General features: G+C 39.8%; 1 protein-coding gene across 5 annotated transcripts in view; it reads left to right on the top strand.

Moving 5' to 3' along the window:
- Positions 1-25,031, top strand: part of RASSF3 (Ras association domain family member 3) — a 106,310-nt gene extending 81,279 nt beyond the window's left edge. For all 5 annotated transcript variants that reach the window (XM_027738911.2, XM_027738907.2, XM_027738905.2 and 2 more), the window contains 4 exons: positions 18,959-19,066; positions 20,389-20,656; positions 21,715-21,830; positions 22,187-25,031. In XM_027738911.2, coding sequence (XP_027594712.1) covers positions 18,959-19,066; positions 20,389-20,656; positions 21,715-21,830; positions 22,187-22,336 — 642 coding nt within the window. In that variant the 3' untranslated portion in view covers positions 22,337-25,031. The remainder of the gene's footprint in view (positions 1-18,958; positions 19,067-20,388; positions 20,657-21,714; positions 21,831-22,186) is intronic.

Here is a 25,031-nt window from a genome sequence, read left to right as displayed (position 1 = left end):
GTGATCCAGTATCTCTCCACGCGTGCCTCAGCCCAAGGGTTTTCTGACAGAAGGTTGTAAAATCAGGGCAGTAGCAGAATTTACAAAGTGTTGAGGGAAGCTCACTGACTTTGGATAAAATGGAAGATACTTATGTTTATCTTCTAATTTCTTGGGGTGTAGCTGTGTTGGTGCTACTCAGGGCAGGATTCTCTGACTCTGACAAGAGGGGCCAGTGTGAGGAGCAGCGTGCTTCAGGGGATTTGTATGGTTTAAAATACACCCGTGCTTTAAATGGCAAGAGATGGTGGTGGGATTCTTTGAGGTGGATTTTTATTCGAACAACTCTCCCCTTACCAGCCTCCTTATCAATGCACATTTCTGGAAAAGGTGTGGAATTGAAAAGGGAAGGTTGACTTTGGTTTTTTGTTTTGCAGCTTCAAGGGAAACACTGTAGGACCTTTAGTTTCTTTTTTCTGTGGTGCCAGACATAAATTGTTTGCCTCTTGCCTGTACCACTCTATATTACTCAGACGAGAGAAATGTAAACAAGTGTACAAGTGGGGTTTTATGCTGTTTCTATGTATTTTTAATATATACAGTATATGTTGAATTGGCTAAGGATTGCCTGGCACTCGAGATTTGGTCTCCCCAATACTGAGGAACACAGAAACCACCCTGTTAGTTTCCGACTGATAATTTTTCATTTGTCCAGGGAGAGCATCCTGTTATGTTGGCTTCTGTGCAGTATCCAATTACTCCATGAAATGTGAATGCAGTCTTGAACTCTTGATCAGATACCCTATCTGCTCATACTTTGTCTTTTTAAGTGGATTTGTTGTTGTTGTGTTTTTATTTACTTTTATTTTTATTTAATATCCTTTGCAGCAAGATGAATGGTAATTCAACTGATTTTCCGTTTAGATCACTCTTTAATTGGTATCCCTACTTAGATAAGGTCGTATGTATTATGGGCTTAACTTCCCATGTTTCTACTTATTTCTTTCTCTGCCTATATTCAGGTAGAAATGGTGCCCTTTTTTTTTCCCCTCTAAATTTTTTTTGGTCTTTTATAGGAGGCTATTAATGCTTGCTGCAGTTGAAAAGTAGATGTTATGAAATAGTCTTTGTCCTTGAATGTTGTAAACAGAGGGGATAATTCTTGCCTTTTCATTTTTTTGTGGCCATATAGCTTAGTTTTCATGTGCCTTAAGTGTGTAGGATTTGCAGATTTCTCTTGACCTGTCAAAATGAAAGCCAGCTATAACAATTTGATATCTGTCTAATGGGTTGAAACAAGAGCTGGCTTCTCTACAGCTTAGCCTGGCATTCCAAATACCAGAACTTCTTTGGGAGAGTGGAAGTTGCTTTGGGAGATTTCTTCCTCCTCCCTCAACAGAGACCTTGGAACAGCTGCTCTCTTTAATATCTTCTGTATGTGTGATGGGTTGACTGCACTTTCTCCAGTCAGGGCAGCAAAAAACTTATATTACTTGCTTTCTCTGTGGGCTTCAGATAGACCTCTGAAGTAAGCTGAAGATATTTTTAGTACTAGAACACTGACTTCAGATTCAAGACTTGTGCTTGCAAATTGTTCATGCAACTTAAACAGGAGAGAGAGGAACATTATGGTCTTGCTAAACTTGAGGTAGCTCCCATCTTGCCAGGTGGCTGGACAATGCACTAACATGGTGCTGAGACAGAACAGAGGAGAGCATCAGTAACAAGAAGTTCTTGAGTGTCTTCATAGATACTTAATGAATCCTAGCTCCATGATATTCCAATTCTGGATTGTGCTTTCTAGGTAATAAAATAATTCTTTTATAAATGACCACTTTAAAGGGTGTGTGTGTGTGTGTGTACTTTTAAAAACACCTGATAGCTAAGTCAAATTGTCTCTAGTTTGGAAAAGCTAGCATTATTACTCTTCCCTGTTTCCCTGGGTTAGGTTACAGCTTTTAATTACATTATTGCCTGCCAGCATCCCTCCCACAGACTCTGTGCCTTATCCAGCACACTAAATAAATGATACTAATCTTGATGAGTCTTTTTCCTTCTCCTTATTGTGGAATATGTGGCATAAGGTCATAAATTTCCTGCATGGTACTCAAAGCTTGCTCTAAAAGAATTAATCAATTCAGTATGGATTTTTGTTTCCTGTGATATTTCACAAATGTTTGTGAATGTGCTTTCCAATAATAACAACATATTAACAACAACTTCTTCCCTTCTGCAAGTACACCACTACTCATGTTTCTGGCTTTAACTTAAAGCCCATTTTGTGTTGGGGTTGAATTGGGTGATCCCTTGCTATTTCACCTCAGACTCTATGCAGGTCTCATCTGGCAGTCACCTTGGTTAGCCAGGGCTTGGTTTGGGACCTGCTGTTTCTTTCTTGCACAGTGGTGATATTCCCATTCCATATGGATGCTGAAACGTAAGAAATGTGGATGAAGAAACTTGTATGAAGTCAAAAGCAAGATCTGTCTAGACACATGTTTGCAAGGATGTGAGGAAAACAGTGCTATATGGAGTGTAGAGAATAATATGCTGATGGCAAACTATAAATGAATTAGTTTGTTCTATGATTCTGTTTAATTATTGATGAGAAAAAGTCTAATGATGCAGCTCAAAAGGATGGATGCATTTATTTAAAGAGTAGTGGTCCGTGAATTGAGCAGAAATTCTGACAGTGGTAAGTGCATCTCCTTCAGTACATGGTCCTGACTTGCTGTGCCTGTGCTAGCTTTCCCTGCTGGTTCCCTGTCATCCTCCTGGACTCCACAGCTTTCCCTTTGCAGTCACAACTGCTTCAGGGACAATCAGATGAATTTCTGTTGTGGACTAACCCACTGTTTCCCTGCAGCTTCTTCCTCTGCTGCAATGGAGCAATTCTGGCTGGAGTTTTGAGAGGGGGATAAATGTATTCTGAACCCTGGCTCAGCCTTTTTAACGTTTGCTACAGTTGCAATCAACTAAAAAATAGCTGTTGCCATCTGCTGCAGTTTCAGTCAACACACACTTGTGTTCATAGAGGTAATGGTTTGTGTTCTTTTTAAATAATCTGTTGTCAAATTTGCAACAATAATTTGCAACCTGGATGTGTGCTCTATTTGTCTTCTGAAAGCATTTATAGTACCTTTCCCTAGCTTTATTTCCAGTTAAATTACTTAAACCCGTTACCTATTTGTTGTGTTCAAGTTCACAGTAATATTTATAGGCAACACTTGCTCAGCGCTTTACTTTCAGGGGGCACACAATTAAAGTCTCTTAGATCAAACCTCATCTTAAAACTGCATGTAGATTCATTGCAAAATCTGAAATGGATCTTCATTCCTGGTTTTTTCACTCCTGCTGGAGTGAAAAATAGTGACTTTTCCCATTATCCAGCTGCAGAGAGAGTAAATGGGAGGCCTCTTAAGGGGCCAGGTGTCCCTTGGCAGCATTTTGATGGCTCTTGTTTCTAATAAGCAAGCGGGAGATTGGGAGTTTCTAAGTCAGTCTGGATGTGGGGAGAGTCGCGTTGTTATTTATAAACCTAGTTGAGCATTGCTGTGCTCTTTTGGCTCCTTTTTCTTACGTTAATTCTTTGTTTAAAATCTGCGTTTGTTCAGTGCTTTTTTTACTTCAGAACTATGCAGTCACTTAAACAGCTTGGATCACAACAGCAAATATCAGTGAAGGTTTGGATGCAGAGAGAAATCACGTTCTGCAAACAGCTGTTGTGGTGGAGGGTGGCAGTAGCCCTTGCAGTGGGACTATTCTTTCTGAACTGAAGCAGTCAGACCTGGAAGATCTTGTAATGTTAGAAGAGTTAACGTGAAGATCAGTGTTCTGTTGCCAGCATTCCTGATAACTTAGTATTCCAAAATGTCCTGTTAAACAGATCTATGGGACTCACTGTAAACTGAAATGCAAGAGTGCTGAGGTTATGAGTGCAGGGATCATGTTTCCTTGTTCTGTGTAATGTTTAGAAAGGGTTTTCTAAGCCTACCGTTTACAGCTGATTTGCAAAATATTCCCAGGAATCTCCAGTTGTGCTGGCAAACTGTTCTCTTAGCCAGTAGTGGTTTGCAAAAAGATCCCAGAGGGAGTAGGAGTGCAGGTTATGAGAGCAGTCCTAATACACAGGAGCATATTTCCCCCCAGTTCATGGGCAAGATTCCACAAAGGGCTTGTACTCCAGTGCCTGCCAGTGGAGACCCTCTCTCCACCAACTGGCTTTGAGAGTGTCACCAGGTAGAGCAGTCAGTTGGTCATCTACTTATCATCTATTATTAACATACATAAAAGAATCTGCTTCTGAGGTGAAAATTGTTCTGTTAACCCATTTTATTGACAACACCTGAACTTGTTAAAACAAGAGCATGACCCCCTGGCAGCATTACACCTGCCTGTTTAGGTGCACGTGAATTTCTTTCAAAGCACTTTGAAATCAGGTTGGGTTCAGGTGTCCTGTGTGGGCAGGAAAAACAGATAGTGGTAGCTGATGGTCTCCTGAGATGTGCCAAGCAAGAAAGGAGGGCAGCTCAGTGAGGTTAATTCTGTTGGAAAAAACAGGTATTTCTTGCCCAGTTTCATTCTTTGCAGTTTGGAGCATGGAGCTGGGACTCTGGCAGCAGGAGGAGAACATGATGCAGGGCCTATGCAGTGCCTGCCCCCCTTCCGGATGCAGAGAGTGCTTTGGAAAGCCTCATCCCAGAGCAGGCTCCTTGGCTTTCCTGTGTATGGGCTGTGTGACCTGAACCACCTGTGTGGGAGGGTGCCTGGGAGCTGGGGTGCTTCATTTCTAGTATAATTTTGTGGCCATGTAAAACTGCTTAGGAGTACAAAGAGGGGACAGCACTTTTGATCAGTGTCTTTCCTTAGGATAGAACTAAGCTTCTTATGACTCACTAGAAATGTGGTGTTTCCTAGTCTGGTTAAGCCCATAAGGTGTTTGGGAGTCTTGTTAATTTTCCAATAAGGTAAATTAGTAAGATTTACTAGATTGAGAAATTGCAAACAAAATGCAACTTACTAAAGCACAAATGGAAGGTGTGGTGGCACCTCAAGTTGTACACCTCACAACATTATCTTTTCTTAGGATCACTTGCATGCTTTGTAGTTTGCTTGTTTAGATTGCTTGTGCTCTTTTTCTGAAATGCTGAAAAGCTGTGGCTGGCTTCCTCCCACTTGCATAATAAAAACCATTTGATTAAAAGCATGTAGTAGGCTTCCTTTTAGAGTCCTGTGTTTCCACGCTTTGATGTTGTGATGTTATTTTTTCTGAAAACGTATCTTTCCTGCATATGTGGGCATCAATGTGTGTCACCTTAGCCTATGTAACTACACTGATTTTCATTAAAATTTACTGATTAATAAGTGACTGCATGAATAATTCTGTTGATTTCATTAGGACTTACTGATGAATGGTCCTGATAATCGAGGACCAGGCTCTGCTATCTTGAGAGAACTTTCTTAGGCTCAGGGGTGCCTTGTAGTTTATGTGCAAAGGTGACACTTATTACTGTGCTACTGTAACTTTCAGCATTTATAATGTGGAACAGAAGTGATTGTTTGGATGCTAAATTAATGCCTTTTAAACCCCAGAAAACTGAATTGTTTCTTTGCACTGTTCTGTTGTCTGCAGAGTCCAGGTCTGCTCCTTGTATTATAATGGTACCGACTAGTGCGGATGCTGCGTAGGAAACAGCAGCGTGATCCTCTACTGCTTCCCTGCGCTGTGCAACCAGGCATTACAGGAGAACTTCTTACACGAACCTGTAGCATTTGTTAATTTGAGAAGTTTTTGCTATCACGTTATACAAAGGAGCTTCTGGTGGTCTACTGGTTAGAGTGCCTGACTCTCACCTCTGCGACCCGGGTTCGATTCCCGGCCCCCTGGGCAGGTGGAGCTCGTCAGCCTTGGTAGGCAATCCACCTAAGAGAAGGTCACTCTAAACAAACCTACATCCTGGGGACCTCACTGCCACTGTCCAAGCTTTGCTCGGCCCCGGCAGATGAACCTCAGGACTAAAGGGTGGGCTCAGTTCAGCGCATGCTGTGTCTCACCTAAAAATCCACTGCGCAGGCTGGAAGGGTTAATGACCTTTCCCAAAATCTTCGCTTGCGAAGACTGGCCATTCTCATACAAAGGAGCTACTGGTAGAAATTTGGCTGAATTTCAGTGTGCTGACTAAATTGCCTGTGCAGGTTTGGAACAGAAACAAAAACCAAAACTGTAATTCATTACATGTTTGGTAGAGGTGTGTAAAGCTGAGGCCCTTCACTCACATGTGGGAAGTCCGCAGTTAGAAAGGTCTTGTTAGTGCACCTATGTTATATATGCTCACTGGAAGAGCGGATGTGAACTGACTGATCTGTTTACAGGACTAATGCTTTTGTGTGCATCAGAAGTTCCAGATATGTTCCTCATTTTTCCAGCTCTTGAAAAGACTCTCCTTGACTATATAGTTTTAAGGATGCATGTGGATATTTGTAAGCTAAGAAAGGCTCCTAAGATTGATAAACATCTAAAAATATAAAATAGTGATATAATTTAGTAACTTAACAAGTTTAAGTTTATAGTCATAGGCAAATGCAGTGTTTCCAGTTGGGCAGTGGTTTGTTTGGGGTTTTAAAAAACCTTTAATTTTGATCCCCTGTCAAAATGGGGTTGAAATCCGGTTGCTTTGCTTTATTTTATCCTCTAAAATCGCAGGTGCTTATTTTCCATTAAAGTACAGAAAATGTTAACAAAGTATTTCAGGTACTTTTATTAAAAAGCAGTTTGTGAGTTTTCTTTGCAGGATTTGTTGTTTGTTTGAGGAAATTCTGTTTGCTTAGCTGATGCTTGCCCATAAGGTGGCCCATCCTTTTTAATGTGTCCTGTCTTCTAAGAGTGTTTTCTCAGAGGGTGTGGTGAGTACTGATTATCCCTATTCTCTTTAACATTAATCAGGATAGGTTTTTTTAATGAGAAATTCTACCAGACTCTCTTCTGCTTCCACCTGAAATGAATATCAGCTCTAACAGATCTCATACCTTCATGAGCTTCATAATTACATTTCCTGAAACAGAAGTCAGGCTTAAGGAAAGGTGGAGTAGGCAGCGCTTCCTTGTGCCTGTAACATCCTGCCCATAAAAGCAGGGAAATAGCTGTTTGGAAAGGAAAAAAGAACGACTTTTGAACTTTTTGTTGTAAAGTCAACACCCAATTGCTGCTTAAGAACAAAGCACGTAAACTTTTTTCCCCCTTCTCTGGTTTCCTGGTGGCTGTTCTCCAGGATGGCAAAATAACTTGTGTTTGGAGTTGGGCCATAGCATCAGGTTATAAGCAAGCCCTGATCTCCAGTGCAGCCTAATTGCTGGTCTCCAGACCTTTCCTCAGAAGGAGAGTTTGTTTATCCAGCTTTTCCAGTGGGATATTCGTTAACCGTGTTCTGAAGTCTTCTGTTCACACCTCCCTTGAATGCCTACCCGTTGTGACCTCCTACGCTGTTCTCCTCTCTCCACTGTATCCTGTCAGCACTGATCTAACTAGGACTGCTATCACCCCACTCTTATTGATGTCATTAAAAAAGAAATGTCTGAGTGTAACAATTGTCCTGTAATTCTAAAGTGATTTGCTACTACGGAATTGTCTGCCCTGGTACAGAAATTGTGAGTTGATGAGGAGGGAGCAGCATACTCAGATGAGCACTGGAGATGTTAATGGTATAAACTGTCTGCTTACACATGGCATCAGGCTAGCACAGTGTTTGGGTAAGCTGGGACCTGTGCCTGAAGTGTTTATTGCACTGTAGTTCTCTTATACTGCAGACTTGGTTAATGCTTGTTTATGTATCTGTGGCTTTTTTTTAATCTGTACAAAAATAAAACCTTTGCTAATTCTTCGGTTTTCAATTTGTTTATCCTGTTCTTTTTCACCTGTAGAAAGAAAAAAATTACCATGTTCATTCTAATTAAGGAGTCTGTTGCTGGACTGTGACTGCTAACACTGGTTTCTTAGACAGTGATAGCATCCAGCAGAGGAGCAGGCATATGGCTAAAAGCAGTTATCTTTTAAATTGTCCCAGCATGGAAGGCATCTAGATTCATTTGTAAGAAATAAATGTGTGTGTTCTGTAAAATAAATTCATACTGAAACTGGGCAGCAAGCATATTTTTGCAAAAAGGGTTGAAACAAATAAGTTGGTGGCAGTTTTCAGTTTTTGTAATGCCAATCATATGTCTTATCTGTCTTTTTAGAGAATGTAGGAGTTTTAAGGAAACCTTGTCCCTTTGTCAGTCCCACTCTGCTTGCAACTGAAGTGCTTGGTAGCCTGTTAAATGTGTGAGTGAGTAGTAAAAAAGAACAAGTGATAGAAAAATGAGATGAAAACCCCTCAGAAGCAGGTTATCATTACCATGCTGATGAGTTTATTCAAGACATAATCTTGCTGAATCAGTTGGTCGGTTACCTCACGATGCAGAGATCTAAGGATCGAGTACCACCTTATCAATGTGATCTTGACAGGACATGGCCTTCGGGTGGTGGCATGGGGCTGAATGGCTAAGGCCCAGCAGCCCCCACTGCCCTTACCAGTTTCTTCTTGTGTGAGCCATGAATGCTCTGCTGCATTCATCATCTGCAAGGTGAGAGGAATAACTTTAACCAGAGAGCTGCAGCGAAGTTGAATCCAAGACTGGTTCAAGCCTTTTATTTCCCTTCTTACTGGAGGAGCAGTCAAATCTGAGCTCTGAAGCTTTGCTAAGTTCAAACTGGAACTCCGGTCAAATTGAACGAAGGGTGCAGCCTTGAGATAGGTAATTGGCCAAGGGGTTCTGGTTTTTATTTTTAAGCATTTGACCTCTCAAGGCTGGGGATACAAAAGAGAGGTAAAATCCTATCATTAAGGTCAACTTAATTTGACAGTACAGTAGTACATGGTGGCGGTACTGAGATGGTTGCCTAGTTTGCCCCCTCTCCTCTTCTCTCTCTTGAATTTTTGCCAGATTAGATCAGGCAGTAGTAGGTAAAGCTAATGATTGTAGTTTACTGCTTTAGAAATACCATTTCAATACTATCAGATTTTTAATAAAACATGCTAAAATAAAGACTTACAGAAGGGTGCAGTCATTACAGTTTTAACGGTTAAATAAATGTGGCAGGTGATACAAATTCTCTGGAGTGTGAAAGAAATTTTTCATGCAGGCTAGACTGCAGGAGTGCCTCCTTTTGTCTGTTCTATGTGAAATATCTAATTTGGATGCCTCTTTGAAGAGACGGGTTTTTTAATATTTCTGTGGGAGCTGTGTAGAGTGCAGTGAGAGATGTAGTATTGGTGTAAAAATATTTCTTATGGACTTACTTAATAAAAATCTAACTTGAAGTAGAGCTACAGTCACTGTAAACTTTATTGGATTTTAGATGGAGTTAGTTTTTAGCTTACTGTTTTGTATATATATGAAGCAGCAGTTACATAACTTGACTTTAAATGCATGCAGTGGTTTTATCGTGATCATATTTAACCTACTAAGAAGATACTTCTACTTTGGCTTAGAGGTTGTGTATTTTACTGAAGATACCAGTGATTGCTTACAACTTTGAACATCTCCCAGCCCCCCTCCCCAAGGTTATTGTTATGGGCTTTTGGGGCCTTTCAAATGCAGACTTCATTTGAAAAAGAGATAGTTGTGCTTCCTTAATTTTGTGGGGTTTTGAGATGCATGTGTGGTGGAGGAGGGCTTTTTTCTTTCAGAAAAGTTTCAAATGTGATATCAGTGCCAGGTCGATAAAGACAGTAACAGTAACTTTTTGAATTTGAAGACTGTGTGTTCTTCAAACAATATACTCCCCCCTACATCCTCCCCATGGCCAGTATTTTCTTGAGAAGACTGGACCTCTTTCTGAACATTGTTTTCACTGCAGTATCCACAGTGAGGGAAAACTGTCAGGGTTGCTCTATGTCCGAAGAGCCAGTGCATTGCATGATGTTTCCTCGATGAGAATGGTTACTGTGCATTTTTGAGGTTTGTGTTTTTTAGTTGCTTTGAAGTGGAACGAATCCAAATAAAAATGACTTGGTTGGTGGGACTGTGACCATGTGCAGACTCACCATTTCTGTCTAACACCAGCCCTAAGGCTGGGCCTGGTTATGAAGTTGTTGCCTTTCCTTGATATGGGCAGATTTTGTCAGAAGGCTTAAAAAATAATTTGGTGACACAATCTTTGAACTGCCCAACCGAGCCCAGGAAGGGAATGTTACTCTAAAGATAAAACGGTGTCTGACACACTTGGCAAAAGCTGGGACGTTGCCCAGCTTCTGCTAAGACAAGGCCCATGACTGAGCTTGCCTCAGAGTGGACAGTGCTGGCAGTAAGGACAGGGAGAAGCCTGCATGCCTTGGCCTAGCATGGGGCTTGTGCTTCCCCAGGAATGGCTGGTTGGTTTCCAGTACCAATTTTAATGTAAAATGTAGGTAGCTGCATTTGAAGACTGGGAAGGTTGTTGTTGCAAACTGCCTTCTGTTGGATATGGAGCATGTTGGATTCTTGCATTGCAGAGTCACATGCAAATACTGTGGTGTAATAACCCAGAGCGCTAATACCACTTCAGTGTTTGATCGCTACTTGTATTAATAGCCTGGGTTCCAGACCATACTTAACCTTCAAGATATACTAATTAGTTTTCAATACAATACTTTGTATAAACTGGTTTCCTAACTGTCTGTTAAAAGCTTGATTTTGTTGTACAATTCACAGAGGCTGGTAATCCATTTTAGTTCATTAAATCTCTTATGTGCTAAAGTAGCCAGCAGATAAAACTCACACTTTCTAGAGAGGAGACCTGAAGGAGGTTTACTGTTTGTGATGTTTCTTACATCTAGTTTTACTGAAATGTGCAAAACTGAAACAGCTGTTGAATTTTTTTTAAATCACGTAATATATTTCTTTAAAAATATGTCTAATATGGAGGGGGGAAAAATGTACAGATACGTGTAAAATCTGTAGCGTCTTTGCGGACAAAATGTAATGCTAAACCTCAGTTACTATTATTCGTGTAGTTGGTTTTCACTTTAAACAGATGACTGGTTTTTTGTGAACTGGGTTGCATACCAATAGTTAAAGTACAGCCATGTAGGGTATGACTGGGTTTGGAACTAGGGGTTTTCAGAGGTGAGGTCATGATAAACTTAAATGAAACTTAAACAGCAATGTTAATGTCACTAACAAATAGTTTCCTTTTTCTAACCTTCCTTTCACAATGCCTGAATATGAACTGTGTTTGTATTACCTCTGTTTGAAGGAAAATAATTTCTTAAAAGGAATAAAGGGAAGTCACAGTTCTTAATTTGTTTCTCTGCTGCTTAAAAATATTCATCATGTAAACATCTGAGTGCTTACATCGGGGGAGTCAGCCAGGAGCCATAATACTTTACTTTGTCATTCAGTGCTTTCATTAGCATGCCTAGCCGCATGGTGGAAAAACTGAAAATAGTCTGCAAGTAACTTATTACCTGTAATGCCTGTACCTTGTAAAATTATGATAAAATTATAAACTGTGGTAGTTGCATGGAGATTTCTTTAACCACTATGGAAGAGCGTTGGAAGGGAGACTTTTCACATTGTATCACAGATAAAGATTTTTATAGACCTGTAGCATGCAAGATGTGTAAACAAAGAGCACCTAAGCTTTGGTGTACTTATGTCACAAGTTGTGATGCAGCTCTGGTCCCCACATCCCAGGAAGGGCTTACTGCGGTTGGTCACCCCTCTGTAAAATGTTTGAGAGGATGGAGCAACTACCTTAGTAAGGATTAAGGAGTTCAAGGCTCCTCACTTTGGGGAAGAAAAAAAGGAAGTGTGTGTGATTGTGGTTTACCAAATCACAAAGGTCATGTGTAAGCCGAATGTGAAACTTGAGTTCACGAGGTCCTGCCATATTAGGATTAAGGGGTACTCAATGTGTTTAAGAGAAGTTGTCTTAGTAGAAGATCAGCTTAAAGCAGATGGCAGTACTTCTTCACACAGCAGTCATGAATGTCTGGAACTTGCTGTAGTGTAGGGACAGGCAGTGTTGGCAGGTTCAGAAAGGGTTTATGTGCATGCATAGGCATCAGTGCCTATGTCCATAAATGGACACTAAATAGACTCGGAAGGGAGGTGCCCTCTGAATTCCTTCTACAACACTTGTGGATGCCAACAGAGAGACTGCAGAAAAGGCTCACGTGCTTGCTTGAAATAGCCTTTGTTTTTGCTGCTGCTGAAGGCAGAATATCAAAGAATTATCAAAGCACCGTACCCCTCACCTGGGAGAGTGCCACTTCTCTTACTCCCTCAGGAGGACATGATGCAAGCTATTCTTGAACTCTCTCTGACTGTCAGGATAATTGTTTAAGATTCAGGTCAGCCAAACCTGCTTAGAAAAACAAAATGTTTTTCTAAAAAAGAGACTGCTTCCTTGCCCTATGTACCACTGGGGGAACTGGATCTTACTGAGTGCAGAAAGCAAATGTATTACAAGAAGATACAGAGATTATTCTGCCCACATCCATCCGGTTAGAAAAATTCCCCTTGCCCTGACCTAGAGAGCAAACTCACCCCGTTCAGGAGGATGCAAACATTTCAAGGTGCAGCTGTGTGGTAAGGTGCAATGCTTGGAGCTGTTTGGATGTTAATGCTTCTCCCTGGCTACCCTGCCCCCATTTGGTCTTCTCCATACCTTTCTGGCTACTGGTGTCTCTGACTGGCTATTTGTGGATGGATGTGACCAGTGTCTCTACCTGGGTTCCAGATGAAGGAAGAGCACATATCCTAAGTTCAGGCTTGTCCCAGGGTGGAAGGAGAGATTGCTGTCACTGGCAAAGCTGCTCTGCTCTTAGAAGTTAGGATGAGGGAGAAGCAAAATGTGTTTCAAAATAGTTTAATTGCAAGGTTTCAATTTCTTTCTTTCCCGTGGGAATGCTGACAGGCTGTAGAAAAGAGAATGTTCTTGCTTGTAGAAGGAGCAACAGCTGAGATCAGAATTCCCTTTCTCTATTTTCCTTCCTGTATTCTCTGTTGGGCTTTCTTTGTTGTATGATAGCACCATTAGTTAAATCCCTTCTCTAAACGTGATATAAGTAGGATGCACTAGCTGAAATTTTTATGACTAAACAAGGCTTTTTTAAAAAAATGTGTATCAGGCTGCATTTCTCATTTGTCAAACCCTCAGTGCTTTATTTCAAAAATTATTCCTGGCCACCATTTATAGCAAGATCAGGGCATCTTCATTCATCTGACTGAATCATGGTCACTGTATATGAGGGATAAATGGGAAAGCTGGAGATAGGAACTCTGATATGTCTTAAAAGTTGGCTTGAGTTCCCACAGGTCTTTGGTTCTTCAGATTTCTTATAAAAATACTTTATATGTGTTCCTGGGATAGGTTTAACTTTTCACACATTATATTTTTCTTTGTCTTTCAAGCTGAAATATTAAGTGTATTAGGAGGAGCTTGGTTCCCCATTCTTCAATAAATGCTAATTTCTTGAAGCTTTTTGAAAATAATATGTTGGATAGAAGAGAGAGACTTTTCTTGTATCCCTCTATAAATAGAATACTGCAGTAGCAGTTTGGGGAAGCCATGCATCTGACTCAAGGCAAGGATCCTGAGGAAACAGGCTTCATGGCTTTGGAGTTTTCTTTGTGGAACTTTTTCTCAGCCTCATCCCATAGCAGATTGCTAGCTGTTGAGTTTATTAGCCCTTTCTTACTGCCTGAAGGAATAGGGTTTGGCAGCAACCGTGAGACTTGGACTTTCATAAAGTCCCTGATGTGATATGATTCTTCTTTTTGGGGACCACAAGTTGATTTGCACTTCACTTTAATTGTAATTTGTGCAATTTTAGTTGTGTTTCTTGAGGATTCATGCTGAGCCAGTCTCAGCTAGGGCTTTGCACTAAATGTTTGAAAAGAGTGCTGCTTCTCTAAACATCTGCGCTACAATAAATGGGATGAGCATGGGGGGTGGAGGTGATAAAGAAAAAACATTTTCTGCCCTTTTTGTTGAGAGGAAGCTCAACTGTGAAGAGGCATTGCATCATGAGCTCTAATGAAAGACCGGCTATTCCCCTTGGGAAAATGAAAGCACTTGCCTCATTTCCCTCTTACTGGCAGCTGTTGGTGAGGAATTTCATTTGAGAATAAATGCTGCTTTGGTTGACCTGAGAAATGGCTTTTATACAAATGGCTTCCAGTGGTGTGCACTCTAAGTGCTGGAAAGGACAGCATGATTTTCGTAAAAGTTAGTGGCTCAGACTAGAATTACTGTTTTGGTCCTCATCTGTATGGATTCTCATGTATTCAACTGTCTCCTTGAGATTAGTTTTTATCTTCTATATTTGTGCTGGGCTGAGGAAGTAGCAGATTACATGAGGAGCAGGGAATGGAAGGAGACTAGGAGTTCTGATGGGGAAAACACTTACTTGGGCCTGGTAGAGAAAGGGAAACACGGCAGACATTACTGAGAGTATTATTTGTCTAAGTGATAGAAGAGTCACACTTAGCTTCAGTTCTATATATTTTATTTTATTTTTACAAAAATAACATTGAAAAGTTTGTGCATTGTTTTATAGAGTAAGTTCATTGTTTGAACAGTAGCACCCGGAAGTGCTGTTGTTAATCCCAGCAGTGTCTAGGTCTTGGCTGACAGAAGACACAGTGTGAACTGCTCTGCTGGTTGTGCTTATACTTCACTCTGCTGCTGTGACATATGCAAGGATCTGTGGTTAGGAAACTCACCACCAGGCCTAACTTTTGAAGAAAGACATTTCACAATTCCCAGCATACAGGCATTGTGAGGCGTGTGTGCTGGGTGTTTTGTAGGGAGCTGGAGATGAATCAGCTGCATCTGAATCGGCCTAGAGCCGAATCGCGCTCCCCTCGCGCCTCAGCAGTGCAACTGTTCAAGAAGCTGTGCCATATCTCGCCTCCAAAATGCCCAGGCTCCTTTGTTTCAAACAGCTGACTTTGGAGTGAGTAATGGCATTCCCTGTAGTTGCACCCTGAGCAGGTGTGGCTTCAACTGCTTGGTAGCCATTTCAAGAGCAAGGTGTTAGAAGCACATTGTAAAGCATGGTAGAGATTAATTAATTACTGCTGTTACTCTGCTGTTGTATTGGATGACTCAAGGTCTTCACGAGTAATACATTTACCTGCTGAGATAACAAAGTGGAATTTAATCTGTTAGACAGAAGCAAGTTAGCAGAGGATGACTTTTCTTTTAGTGGGTCCTGATATGAAGGATCTGTTATTTCCTGTGGAAAATGAGTTGCCAAGTCTTTCTCCACCCACCTAAGTATGCTGGTGGAAGAAGACTTACATATTTTAACTTCTAACATGGCTAAACAAAGCTCTATGTCAAAATTTAAGTGCCAGCATATACTGAGAGCAGTTCAGCTCCAGGAAAGTTGGAGGAAAAAAAACCTGTATAACATCTTGTCGGCTTCTCTTTGCATGTTGGTTAAGTATAATTGGGAAAAATTTGAATACACAGGTGCCTCAAATCTGCGTGTTCTGCTTAATAATACCCACTAAGAGCAGCTGACCCAGTGAATCATGGTGGGCTGAGGCTTTCTTGATCATAATAAACCTAGTGAGGTGTTCTTTTGTTGGCTTTCACTTGACAGCAGTCATGTGGGACAGTAAACTGTGTGACAGCAATGTGATTTTTCTGTAAGTGCTTGTGTCTAGCTAGTGAGGAGTTTTTGTTTGCTTGGTTGAAGTTATGCGTCTTGATGTGTGAGCAGTTGGAGTGTTTTGAGCTTTTGTTTGGGAGCAGGAGGGTATTTCCAAATTAATTAATGAAGATCTCAGGCTTAGGTTTCCAGTGGCCATCAAGCTGTTTTGTGTCCTGGGACACTTGGCTTCACTGTTTGCTGTCAGTGGTCTTGATGGTCAGAGATGGTGGACTAGGATGAAAATGATGATTAAGGTAAACACCATTTCTGCCTATTATGTATAGTGTTTTTCTTGAATGATTTTGGCTCTATTTATTTGTTTTAATCCCTGTAGCCCTTCTTTGTATTTAGTTCATATGTTTATATAATCTACATGCTGTTAAAATTAGTCGAGGCACAGGCTTTGGTTGTTTAGAAAATGAGTTATAGCTCAGAAGGAGGTACTCTCAGCTTTTGCGTAAACACAGAGACGTGTTTTCTGTGTGCTTAATTAAGCTTTGCCAAAATTGCCCAGCCTCTAGTGCCACTGCAAGAAGGCGGAAATTCCTGTGGTATGTTCAAGTATGGAATCATGTCTAACTCAGTTGAGTGAGTGAATGACGGCTGCACCGGTGATGCCCCACGACCCATAGGCGGAGCCACACCTGACAGGGTTGACTGCAAGTCATCACCAGAGCAAGTCTGTTGGAAATTAGCTTGCTTGGGTGCTGTGCTTGGCTTTTACTTGTCATGGCTGGTTCCATGGCAAGGCCCAGGACTAGAGTGATCTCATGGGCTTGTGTCTTTTCCAACCAGACCAAATATCTCTCACTTTGTTAGAAAAACATGTCATCTTGGGAGAACAGAAATGTACCTGAAAACTCTCTTGTATGAAAACAGGAGAAAGTTTCTTGCTGTCTGTTTGTACTTACTAATTCACCAAGGTGGGATTGTGTGTTTGGTTTTTGGGGTTTTGTTTGTTTGTTTGTTTTAATAATGCATACAGGTTGTTTCCCAGCTGTCAGTCTTGTGAACTTACCCTATGCCATTGCCTTTAAAGGCAATAGATTCTTTTTGTCATCTAAGTTGATAAAAGTCCTTTTTGTGAAATTAAACTTCAAGGTGCACAGAAGTTAATGGAAGTGGTTGTTTATTTGTTAATTATTTCTTCTTATACAAAGTTTGAGATTTGAACACAGGAAAGGTGAGTTTCTTCCTCTTTCCTGGTTAGTGTTTTTGCTTGATGATAGTGGATGTTGTGGATGACTTCAGTAAGCATGGTGACAGTCGGCTCCAACAGGGTAGGTACCTGCTTGAACAATCAGAATAATAATAAATATTATCAGAATTAATAATAAATATTAAAACTGAGGTGTCCATTATTGGAAGTTCGATATCAGTAGTATTAACAGATTGGAGAGGGATGTACTCCACAATGTGCTTGTCTCTGAGAGGTGAGTCTTGGCTGGTATCTATATGAAGGGGTTTGTCTGTGGTTAGACAGACTAGGAACGTTCCAAGTTAAAGCTTCAGTTCTTGAAATGCATCATATGCCAATGCCAGAGGCCTGCAGACTGTTTCCTGTCCCTTTAACATCCACTTCTTTTTTTCCTTCTGTGGCTGCTTTGTTTCCCCCTGAATAAAATACTACTAAGCTATAATAGCCTTCGGAGAGATGAAGTGGGCAGTTTAGATGAAGCTGTGTCTGTCCTTGTTACGGCAGTTTTGGGGAGGGGGAAGGTGAAAAATAAAAGAGCAAGAAGGCTTCATTTCTCTACCAAGAATAGAGATTTGAATTCTGAATACGTTCAGTAATCTGGTATTTGTAATATATTAGGTGGCATCTGGCAACTGTGCAAGATGCTACACAATCTTAGAGTTGTGCTTAAGGAACTAATAGGAGAGTTGTATTTCACTAGTGTTCTTTTTGCCTTGGTTTCCTTATCTGTGAAATAAAGGTATGTTCTCTGTGTCATGCAGGAAATCAGTATCTGAGCTCAGATCAGAATTCAAGGTTTCTGACTTGCAGTTCCCCATTCAGACCACACTTTTCTTTTTATAGCTATGGGAAAAAAGTCTGCTCCAGCATGTCATTTAGTGAAATGCCATATAGGAAAAGAAAAACTAAACCCAGAAGAGCTAAAAGTAGCTGGTTTTAAATTAGGAGACATAAAAAGTTCTGCAGATTCTTTCTGGTAAATGGAAGCTTCCAGTGCCACAGCAGATGTGCTCATCTTTGAGGTCGTGCTGGCAAACTGAAGTGCCTGCAAAGGTGTGTGCCGAGTAGTGTCCAGTAGACTGTGATACAAGACTGGCCACTGAAGTCAGGGAAATCCTTTCTCAGGATAAGCTCTGCTGGGATGTGCTTGTGAGGACAGATGGAACACTGTGACTCAGCTGTTTGTCCATAGAGTGAATGAATATTCAGATGTTCTTTTTGAAAGCGTAAAGGTTCTTCAAAGCTTCTCCTTTTCTAAGTGAAGTCTTAAATCATTAAAGCTGAGAGCTGAAACTCTTTCATACTATATATGGCATTTGTGCTAGTGGTACAAACCGGAGTGTATTTATAACACTGGTTTGCTGTAGGAGTATGGATTGGGAACAAATGTTTGTTTGGAAAAAATCCAATTCTAGGGATTTGTTTTAATGCTGCAAGTAAAATCCATAGCAGCCTCGTAAAAGCAGCAGTTGAAAAATCTCAATAGGCCTTCCCTCCATGGAAAAAACATGAAATTGGTGTAACATTTTGTATCTGGAGAGTTGCTTGTGATGGTTCATGTTGTAGGCAGTGACCCTGTAACATACCGTGTGTCGCCTTGGAATTCAGGGATGCTGTGGTGTTGTTGCCACATGCTGGGATTGTTGGTGTTACTTATTTAATACATGCTGTTGTTTTCATATGTACTCTTCATTTGTTCAGAAATAGCTACTGATTCAGATATACCAACTGATATCTCATGAAAATTGTAGCAGTGTTCTTAACAGTATGGCGTGGCATTGACATGAACAAATCAAGCCATAAAATGAGATGAGCTGTTTTGTACACTGCTGCTAATATTTGAATGAAAACAGCTGGCAAAAAAAGGGCACAAGTGTCTTTTGGGTGTGTTGATTTAACCATCTCCCTTCAGTCCAAGTGTTGTTGTTTGATTTGCTTAACGGGTTAATCCTTTATGTTGCTGTACAGCTAATTAGTGTTATGTTGAGCCTCTGTGGAATAATTACCACTTGGACTAAGAATGGTCATATCCAAAATCTTAAAATAATTGTCTTTATTTTGTTTTCTAAAACTGCTGCCTCTTTTGGTTTTGAAGGATGTTCAGAAGGAGAGGGAACCTCATGTTTTTCTCAGTAAAGAAGAAGTTAAAGAGAAGATACAAAGCTATAATTCATCTGTCACCGATAAATTAAAGATGACCTTGGTAAGTTTTGCATAGAATTCCTGTAATTTTTAATAGGAGCAGTTGAGCTGTAACTTCGTAGCACATTGTGAATCATTTTAGTATCAGCATCTTACATATCAAACTGTCTCTGTTTTAGTGATTTTGTAAGAGACATTCCCTTAGATTCTGGAAATTAAATCTCATGTCCGAAATGTTCTTATTCATGTAATTCTTTTATATGGATCAAAACAAATTGTAGTAAAAACAAATGGATGTAATTTGAAACGTGTTTCAAATAAACTGTCAGTTGACACTAAGAAGTAAATTTGTTAGATGAAAATGCTCAGATGGTAAAAATAGAGATACATTTATCTTGTTTGTGTAGATGAATTTTTGTTGGTATCTCTCCGATCAAGATGCTCAACCAATGAAGAAAGTTGAAATATGCATTATTTATTACAGGAGACTTAATTTTCAGAGTAGTCATAGAGGTTTTCAGCTTGAGGAGACTTTCCCCCTGCCCCCAGGACACAGACAATATGGACTGGAATGCATAAGACTTCTCATTTCCAAGGATTGTGAACCAGGTCAAATACTCAGTCCAGCCTACTGAAGACCATACTAATAAAACTCACATCTCTCTGCCTAACAAGCTGTTACGCAGTTGTTACACTGTCTGTATTCCTGTGGGTGTATATGGAAATTTTAAAATTCTGTTATATCCTAAACCATATAAATATGACTATGAACTAAAAAAATTTTTGTTATGTGCTTCCATGTGGATCAGGACTTACTGTGCTTAAAACCAGATTGTCCAAACCTTTCTGGCTCAGTAAGACTTGATCAGTTTTGTCTTTCAGAAGCAACTGGAATAAATAATTTTACATGTTGATTGGCATTTATTCTGGGTTGTTTTTTTTTTTCAATTGCAACAGGATTTGAGCAGTTAAAGGCTTTAAAGTTGACAAGCGCAGCTAAAACGTGGGAGATAATTTCTGTATTTCTGCACAAAATCTGTTAAAGATGGGTTTAATGGTCTTTTTCACTTCATAGTTCTCTCCTAATGTGAAAACTTACCACTAGTTTGTCATATCTTTTGCTTGATGAGGTCCTAATATTATTAGAATTCAACAGTTATTAATAAGAAAAAAAGTAATATTCAGTAAGAAAAATTAATATTCAGCAGATAAACCAGAAAGAATAACTGAATTACTGAAACAATACCTTTCCTGTGAGATGTCATGTATTGCAGTGGCATTTAAATTCTCTTCACTACGAGTTTTTTAATCTGCCTGCTCCACTGTTACGTCACAATTGGTCATTGCTTATTTTAACAGTCGAGTACTTTCTTTCTGCTGCAGAACGCAAATGGGATTTACACTGGCTTCATCAAAGTCCAGATGGAACTATGCAGACCAATCACTGTGCAGTCTTCCCAGAGCCAGGGGAGGTGTGCTCACAGCAATAATGAAACTGCTTTTTACTTGCCGGACGGCTGCGTGAATACCCTGCACATCAGCAGCACCAACACTGTGCGTGAAGTTATCGAGGCCTTGCTCAAAAAGTTCTTTGTGGCTGACAACCCTGCGAAGTTTGCACTTTATAAACGCTGTCACAAGGAAGATCAAGGTATAAGCCAAGCTTGTGGCATTTCAGTAGTGGAGGGGCTTGGTGAGGGAGTTGTTCAAGTAATACTTGAAATAAGCCAGGTGGAAGGACTCAGATAAATGGAGGTGACAGTCCCACTCTTTTTTTCCTTATGAAAAGTAGCATGTGTAACAGAGTAAATGATTTGGGGATGTTTCAGGATAATTCCCAAGAGACAAAGTCACCTGTCAAAACATTTACACAGATCTCCTGTGTCTGGAAGTCCATTTTATTTTATGCCCCGTTATAAGGCTCTAACTTTCAGCTAGCCTTATACACTGCAGAGTTGTGAGATTAAATTACAGGATAGATTTTTAAAAAAAGGAACCCCTGGTGTCTGAGGAGCCTGAGATCCTTGCACTGGCAGACAGCTCTCGAGGTGCTGAGCGTCAGTTAGTGCACATGGCTCTCCCAGTTCACTGGCTGCTGTTAGGGCTTGGTTGTATGTTGTTACTGGGAAGACAAGAAGATGGAATAGGTGTTTTTAGGGAAAGGTGCGTTTTGCCAACATTGTTTTCTTGCACTTAGAATCCACCTTCTTCCATGGACATTGAGAGCAGTTTCAGGAGTCCAGATGTTTCTGGCTGTCAAGTCACGCCAACCATGTCAGGCAGGCGGAGTTGTCTTTTAGACTTTGTGTGTGAGATTTTTAAGAGAAAAAAGTATCAGAATGGTGTTCCTGCAGCTCTGATGTCTAAAAGCTTAGATATAGCAACAGATCTGTGTTGTTTTTTTTTTTTGTGTTGTTTTTTTTTTTTCCCCTGCCCTGCATGTATTCAGACGGTGTATTGTGTTGACTGGAGGCCATTTCATTCCTATGTGAATGCAGTGTTGCACTGTCACCATCAATCACCTGCTCAGCTCTTCCTGAAACTCATTTGCTCAAAACCGTTATGTAGACTAACACATACAATGTGTAAATTTTGTGGCTACCTATGCATATCTCCGAAGTTTTCTAACTTTAGCTAGTGTTAGTCATTCAAACTGTTTGAAACATGGTTGGTAAAGATGATAATTACTGTGATTTCCTTCTCCTGCAGTTTATACATGCAAGCTGTCAGACAGAGAACATCCCCTCTACCTGCGCTTGGTGGCAGGCCCCAGAACAGAAATGCTCAGTTTTGTTCTGCGTGAGCATGAAACTGGAGAAGTCATGGTATGTCAACACCCGTGCTGGTTCGGTGGGCTTGTGTAATTTCATGGATGGGCTTCTGTTTGGTCCGTGCTGACAAGGCAATCCACTTCTTGGAAACAGATTTTGGTTTTTTTTTCTTGTTAATTTACTTGGTGCCTTTTGCAAACATTTCATTTGTAGTTAGACTGACGTGTTGTTACTTGCAGAACAGAAAAATATTTAAACGAGTAAAATGTTTTCCGATTCCCTAAGGGGTGCAAGGAGGGTGCCCATTACTGTTCCAGCTTGAAATTTTTTTGAGTGTTTTGTTTAAAAATACTGTATCTTGTGTATTTCCTGTTCATCTCATCCATTCTTTTCGCTTTTTGTCTTTCCAGTGGGAAGCTTTCAGTATTCCTGAACTGCAAAACTTCTTGCGTATACTGGACAAAGAGGAAAACGACCAACTGCAGATCTTAAAGAACCGTTACGCAGCTTACAGAGGCAAACTTGAAGAAGCCCTTCGAGGAGTGTTTAAACCTGGTTAAAAGGGGGCCAAAGGACACTCAGGAAAAATGCACGCTACCAAATGTCAGTATAGCATGCCAAACCCAACGTACAAAGAGCAGCAGAGAGTAGTTTTCCTTATTCAGAAGACTGTTTTGTGATGCCAGGGTACCTGAATTTTGCTATAGACTTAGTTCCATAAGCCAGGTCACTTAGCATCTTGCACCCGCAAGTAAGGGATTCTGCATGTTTGTACATCAGTTTGCAATCTTCTGTGTTCCTAGAGAGTTTTCCAAGTTACCTTGGTGCAAGCTGTGAAACTGTAAGCAATTTTCTAGGATGCTATGAAATAAGATTTTTTTTTTTTCTTCTTTGCTTAATGGTAGCTTTACAAGTAAGGATGTGCAAATTGATGGGTTAAAAAAAATTAAAACCATCTGAATGAGAATTAGTTGGAGAACTATCTTTCAGATGAAATTGATTTGCACTACCTTTCTGTTTTCAGATAGTTACTGTATAATTTGTGAGAGAACTATTATAGATGAAAGGCACACGAGATCTTGTGGTTTGTACTGTGAAATTTGTGGAAAGCTTTCAAGTGGCCTTTCTGGAGAAGGTAAAGAGAAAGTTGGAAAGAAGGTAAGAGTTGAGGGAGGAAAACTGTAGAAGCTGACAGAGGAGAAGACTGGTTTTAAATGGAAATAGTACTTACACAGAGGAAGTTAAAATACTAATTCTACAAGGTTAAAGTTTTAGGATGCTTATAATATTGTGAATAAGTGTATGGTTTTTAACTGTGTAAATCCACACTGGAAAAGAAATAAAGATAATAGAAATAGTGGGAAGGAATGAGAAGCAAAAGCTAAGAAGGGAAATGAAGCTGCACATACAAGTCACTATTGGAGAAGCGGGTTCCATAAACGCATAGTGGGGGTTTGAAAAGTGTGGACAAGCTAAAAAGCTGCTTACTTGAATTCTGAAAAACGGTCCATGTCTCAGATAACTCTGTGAGAAATACCCATCTAGTGAGTGTTCAGACATAAGCTACAACTACAGATGCATTTGGTCTTTATTTTAAGTCAGATCTTTCCTCTGGCTCAGCAATCCATTTTTAGGCTGGATAATTTTGAGTTATCATATCTGAAAGGTAAAAATAACTTCCTCTGCTTCTTTGTTAAAGGCTCAGTCAGGCAAAGAAAGTAAAATGTCTTGTTCATATTTCCAGCTCAGCAGAAAATTAACATTTATTTAATTAAGTCTGTGTTGATGACTGAGCTTATTATGCTTTTAGTAATTCAGAAGGTTTTTCCCTTAAAGTTTTTAAGCTCTTAATTGAAAAACTGATTACCAGATTCTGCAGACTGCTGATTTACTTGATTTAAAAGTAGGAAAAATGTAGCAAGAAAACTTTTTACTTTAGTGTAAATATAATTGTTGGTCTTTCAAGAGTTATTTATCTAAAAAAGCATGTTCAAAAGAAACCAAAGAAGTGGGTGTGCAATAGAAGCATGAGGCAGATTTGAGTGACTGATACTTCAGTCATTATCATGCCAGAGAGGAAATGAGTTATATACGGGGGGTGGGGGAGTGGAGGAGTGATAACGATTGAAGAGCAGCAGAAGTTGTTTTAAATTCCCAAGGAATTGTTAAAACTTTAGTGACATCTAATGGATACTGTGTGAAACTCCAAGATGCTTCTGTTCTTCCCCTTAATTTGATGTAATTGTGCCTTTGTTTCCTTTCCTTAGTAAGATTTTTTAAAAACTCTTCACAGATTTTTTTTTTTTTGGTAAAAAGAATTTGCAAGCTTATGAGACAATCATAATGTTTTAAAGGGTTAAGAGAAATTAAGAGTAGTACTAACGATAAAGTATATATAAGGCATATCTTGTTTGTTTTCTTAATTTCACATGTAACATGGTAGTGCATGTGTGAGTTAGTAACATTATCTTCAAGTGAGACACTTTATAATGGTTCAGGGAATGTTTTTGTGTTTTGTTACAATTTGTTTTTCTAGGAATGCAGCAGCATGTCGGTGGATATTGTTAACATCTACTTATGTATCTGCCCATAGCTATGTAATCACTGTCAATATTGAATCATTTGTTGCTCAGATTCAAACACTGTTTGAGTTTAAAAGTGGAGTATAAAAATATGTGAATTTTTTGGTTTTACTTGAACTAAACGATCAGTCTTTTTAAGTAGGCACATCTGCATTTACTTTAGCCAAAAACCTCAATCAGTGTTGTATGCACTATGAGTCTTGATTTGGGGTGGAGGGGATGGGGGTGGGGGACCAAAATAAACTTATATTTTAATTTTGTCTTAGTCCACAGTTAATTATTGTAAGATGTCATGTGTGGGGTTAACTTTTCTCATTTTTGTTCTACACACTGGCAATTACAGCAGCTTTAATTTAAAAGAAATGGTCATGCCTTGTCAGTTTTATCTTTTTTTTTTTTTTAATTTTAGCATCAAATTGAACTATCAAAGTTTTTGTTGCAAAACTGTTTTCATATAATTGTATGATGGTACCAGAATGATTAAATGATAAGGGGAGGGGGAATGCAGGGAAACATTAAAATGTATGTCTTTAAATACAAACATTTAAACTATTTATAATTTTGACAAGCTTAGTTTTATTTTTGTAGGGAAGTTTTTATTCCCCTTAAAGTTATTACTGAAATGGCAAAAAAGCGATGGTTCAGTTATTAAAGTTGAAGTTGGCAATACTCA

The sequence above is a fragment of the Pipra filicauda genome, unplaced genomic scaffold (assembly GCF_003945595.2).
Source record: "Pipra filicauda isolate LSUMZ 115617 unplaced genomic scaffold, ASM394559v2 scaffold247_size1415610_pilon, whole genome shotgun sequence".
Taxonomy (NCBI): Eukaryota; Metazoa; Chordata; class Aves; order Passeriformes; family Pipridae; genus Pipra; species Pipra filicauda.
This window is presented reverse-complemented; position numbering and strand designations above follow the sequence as displayed.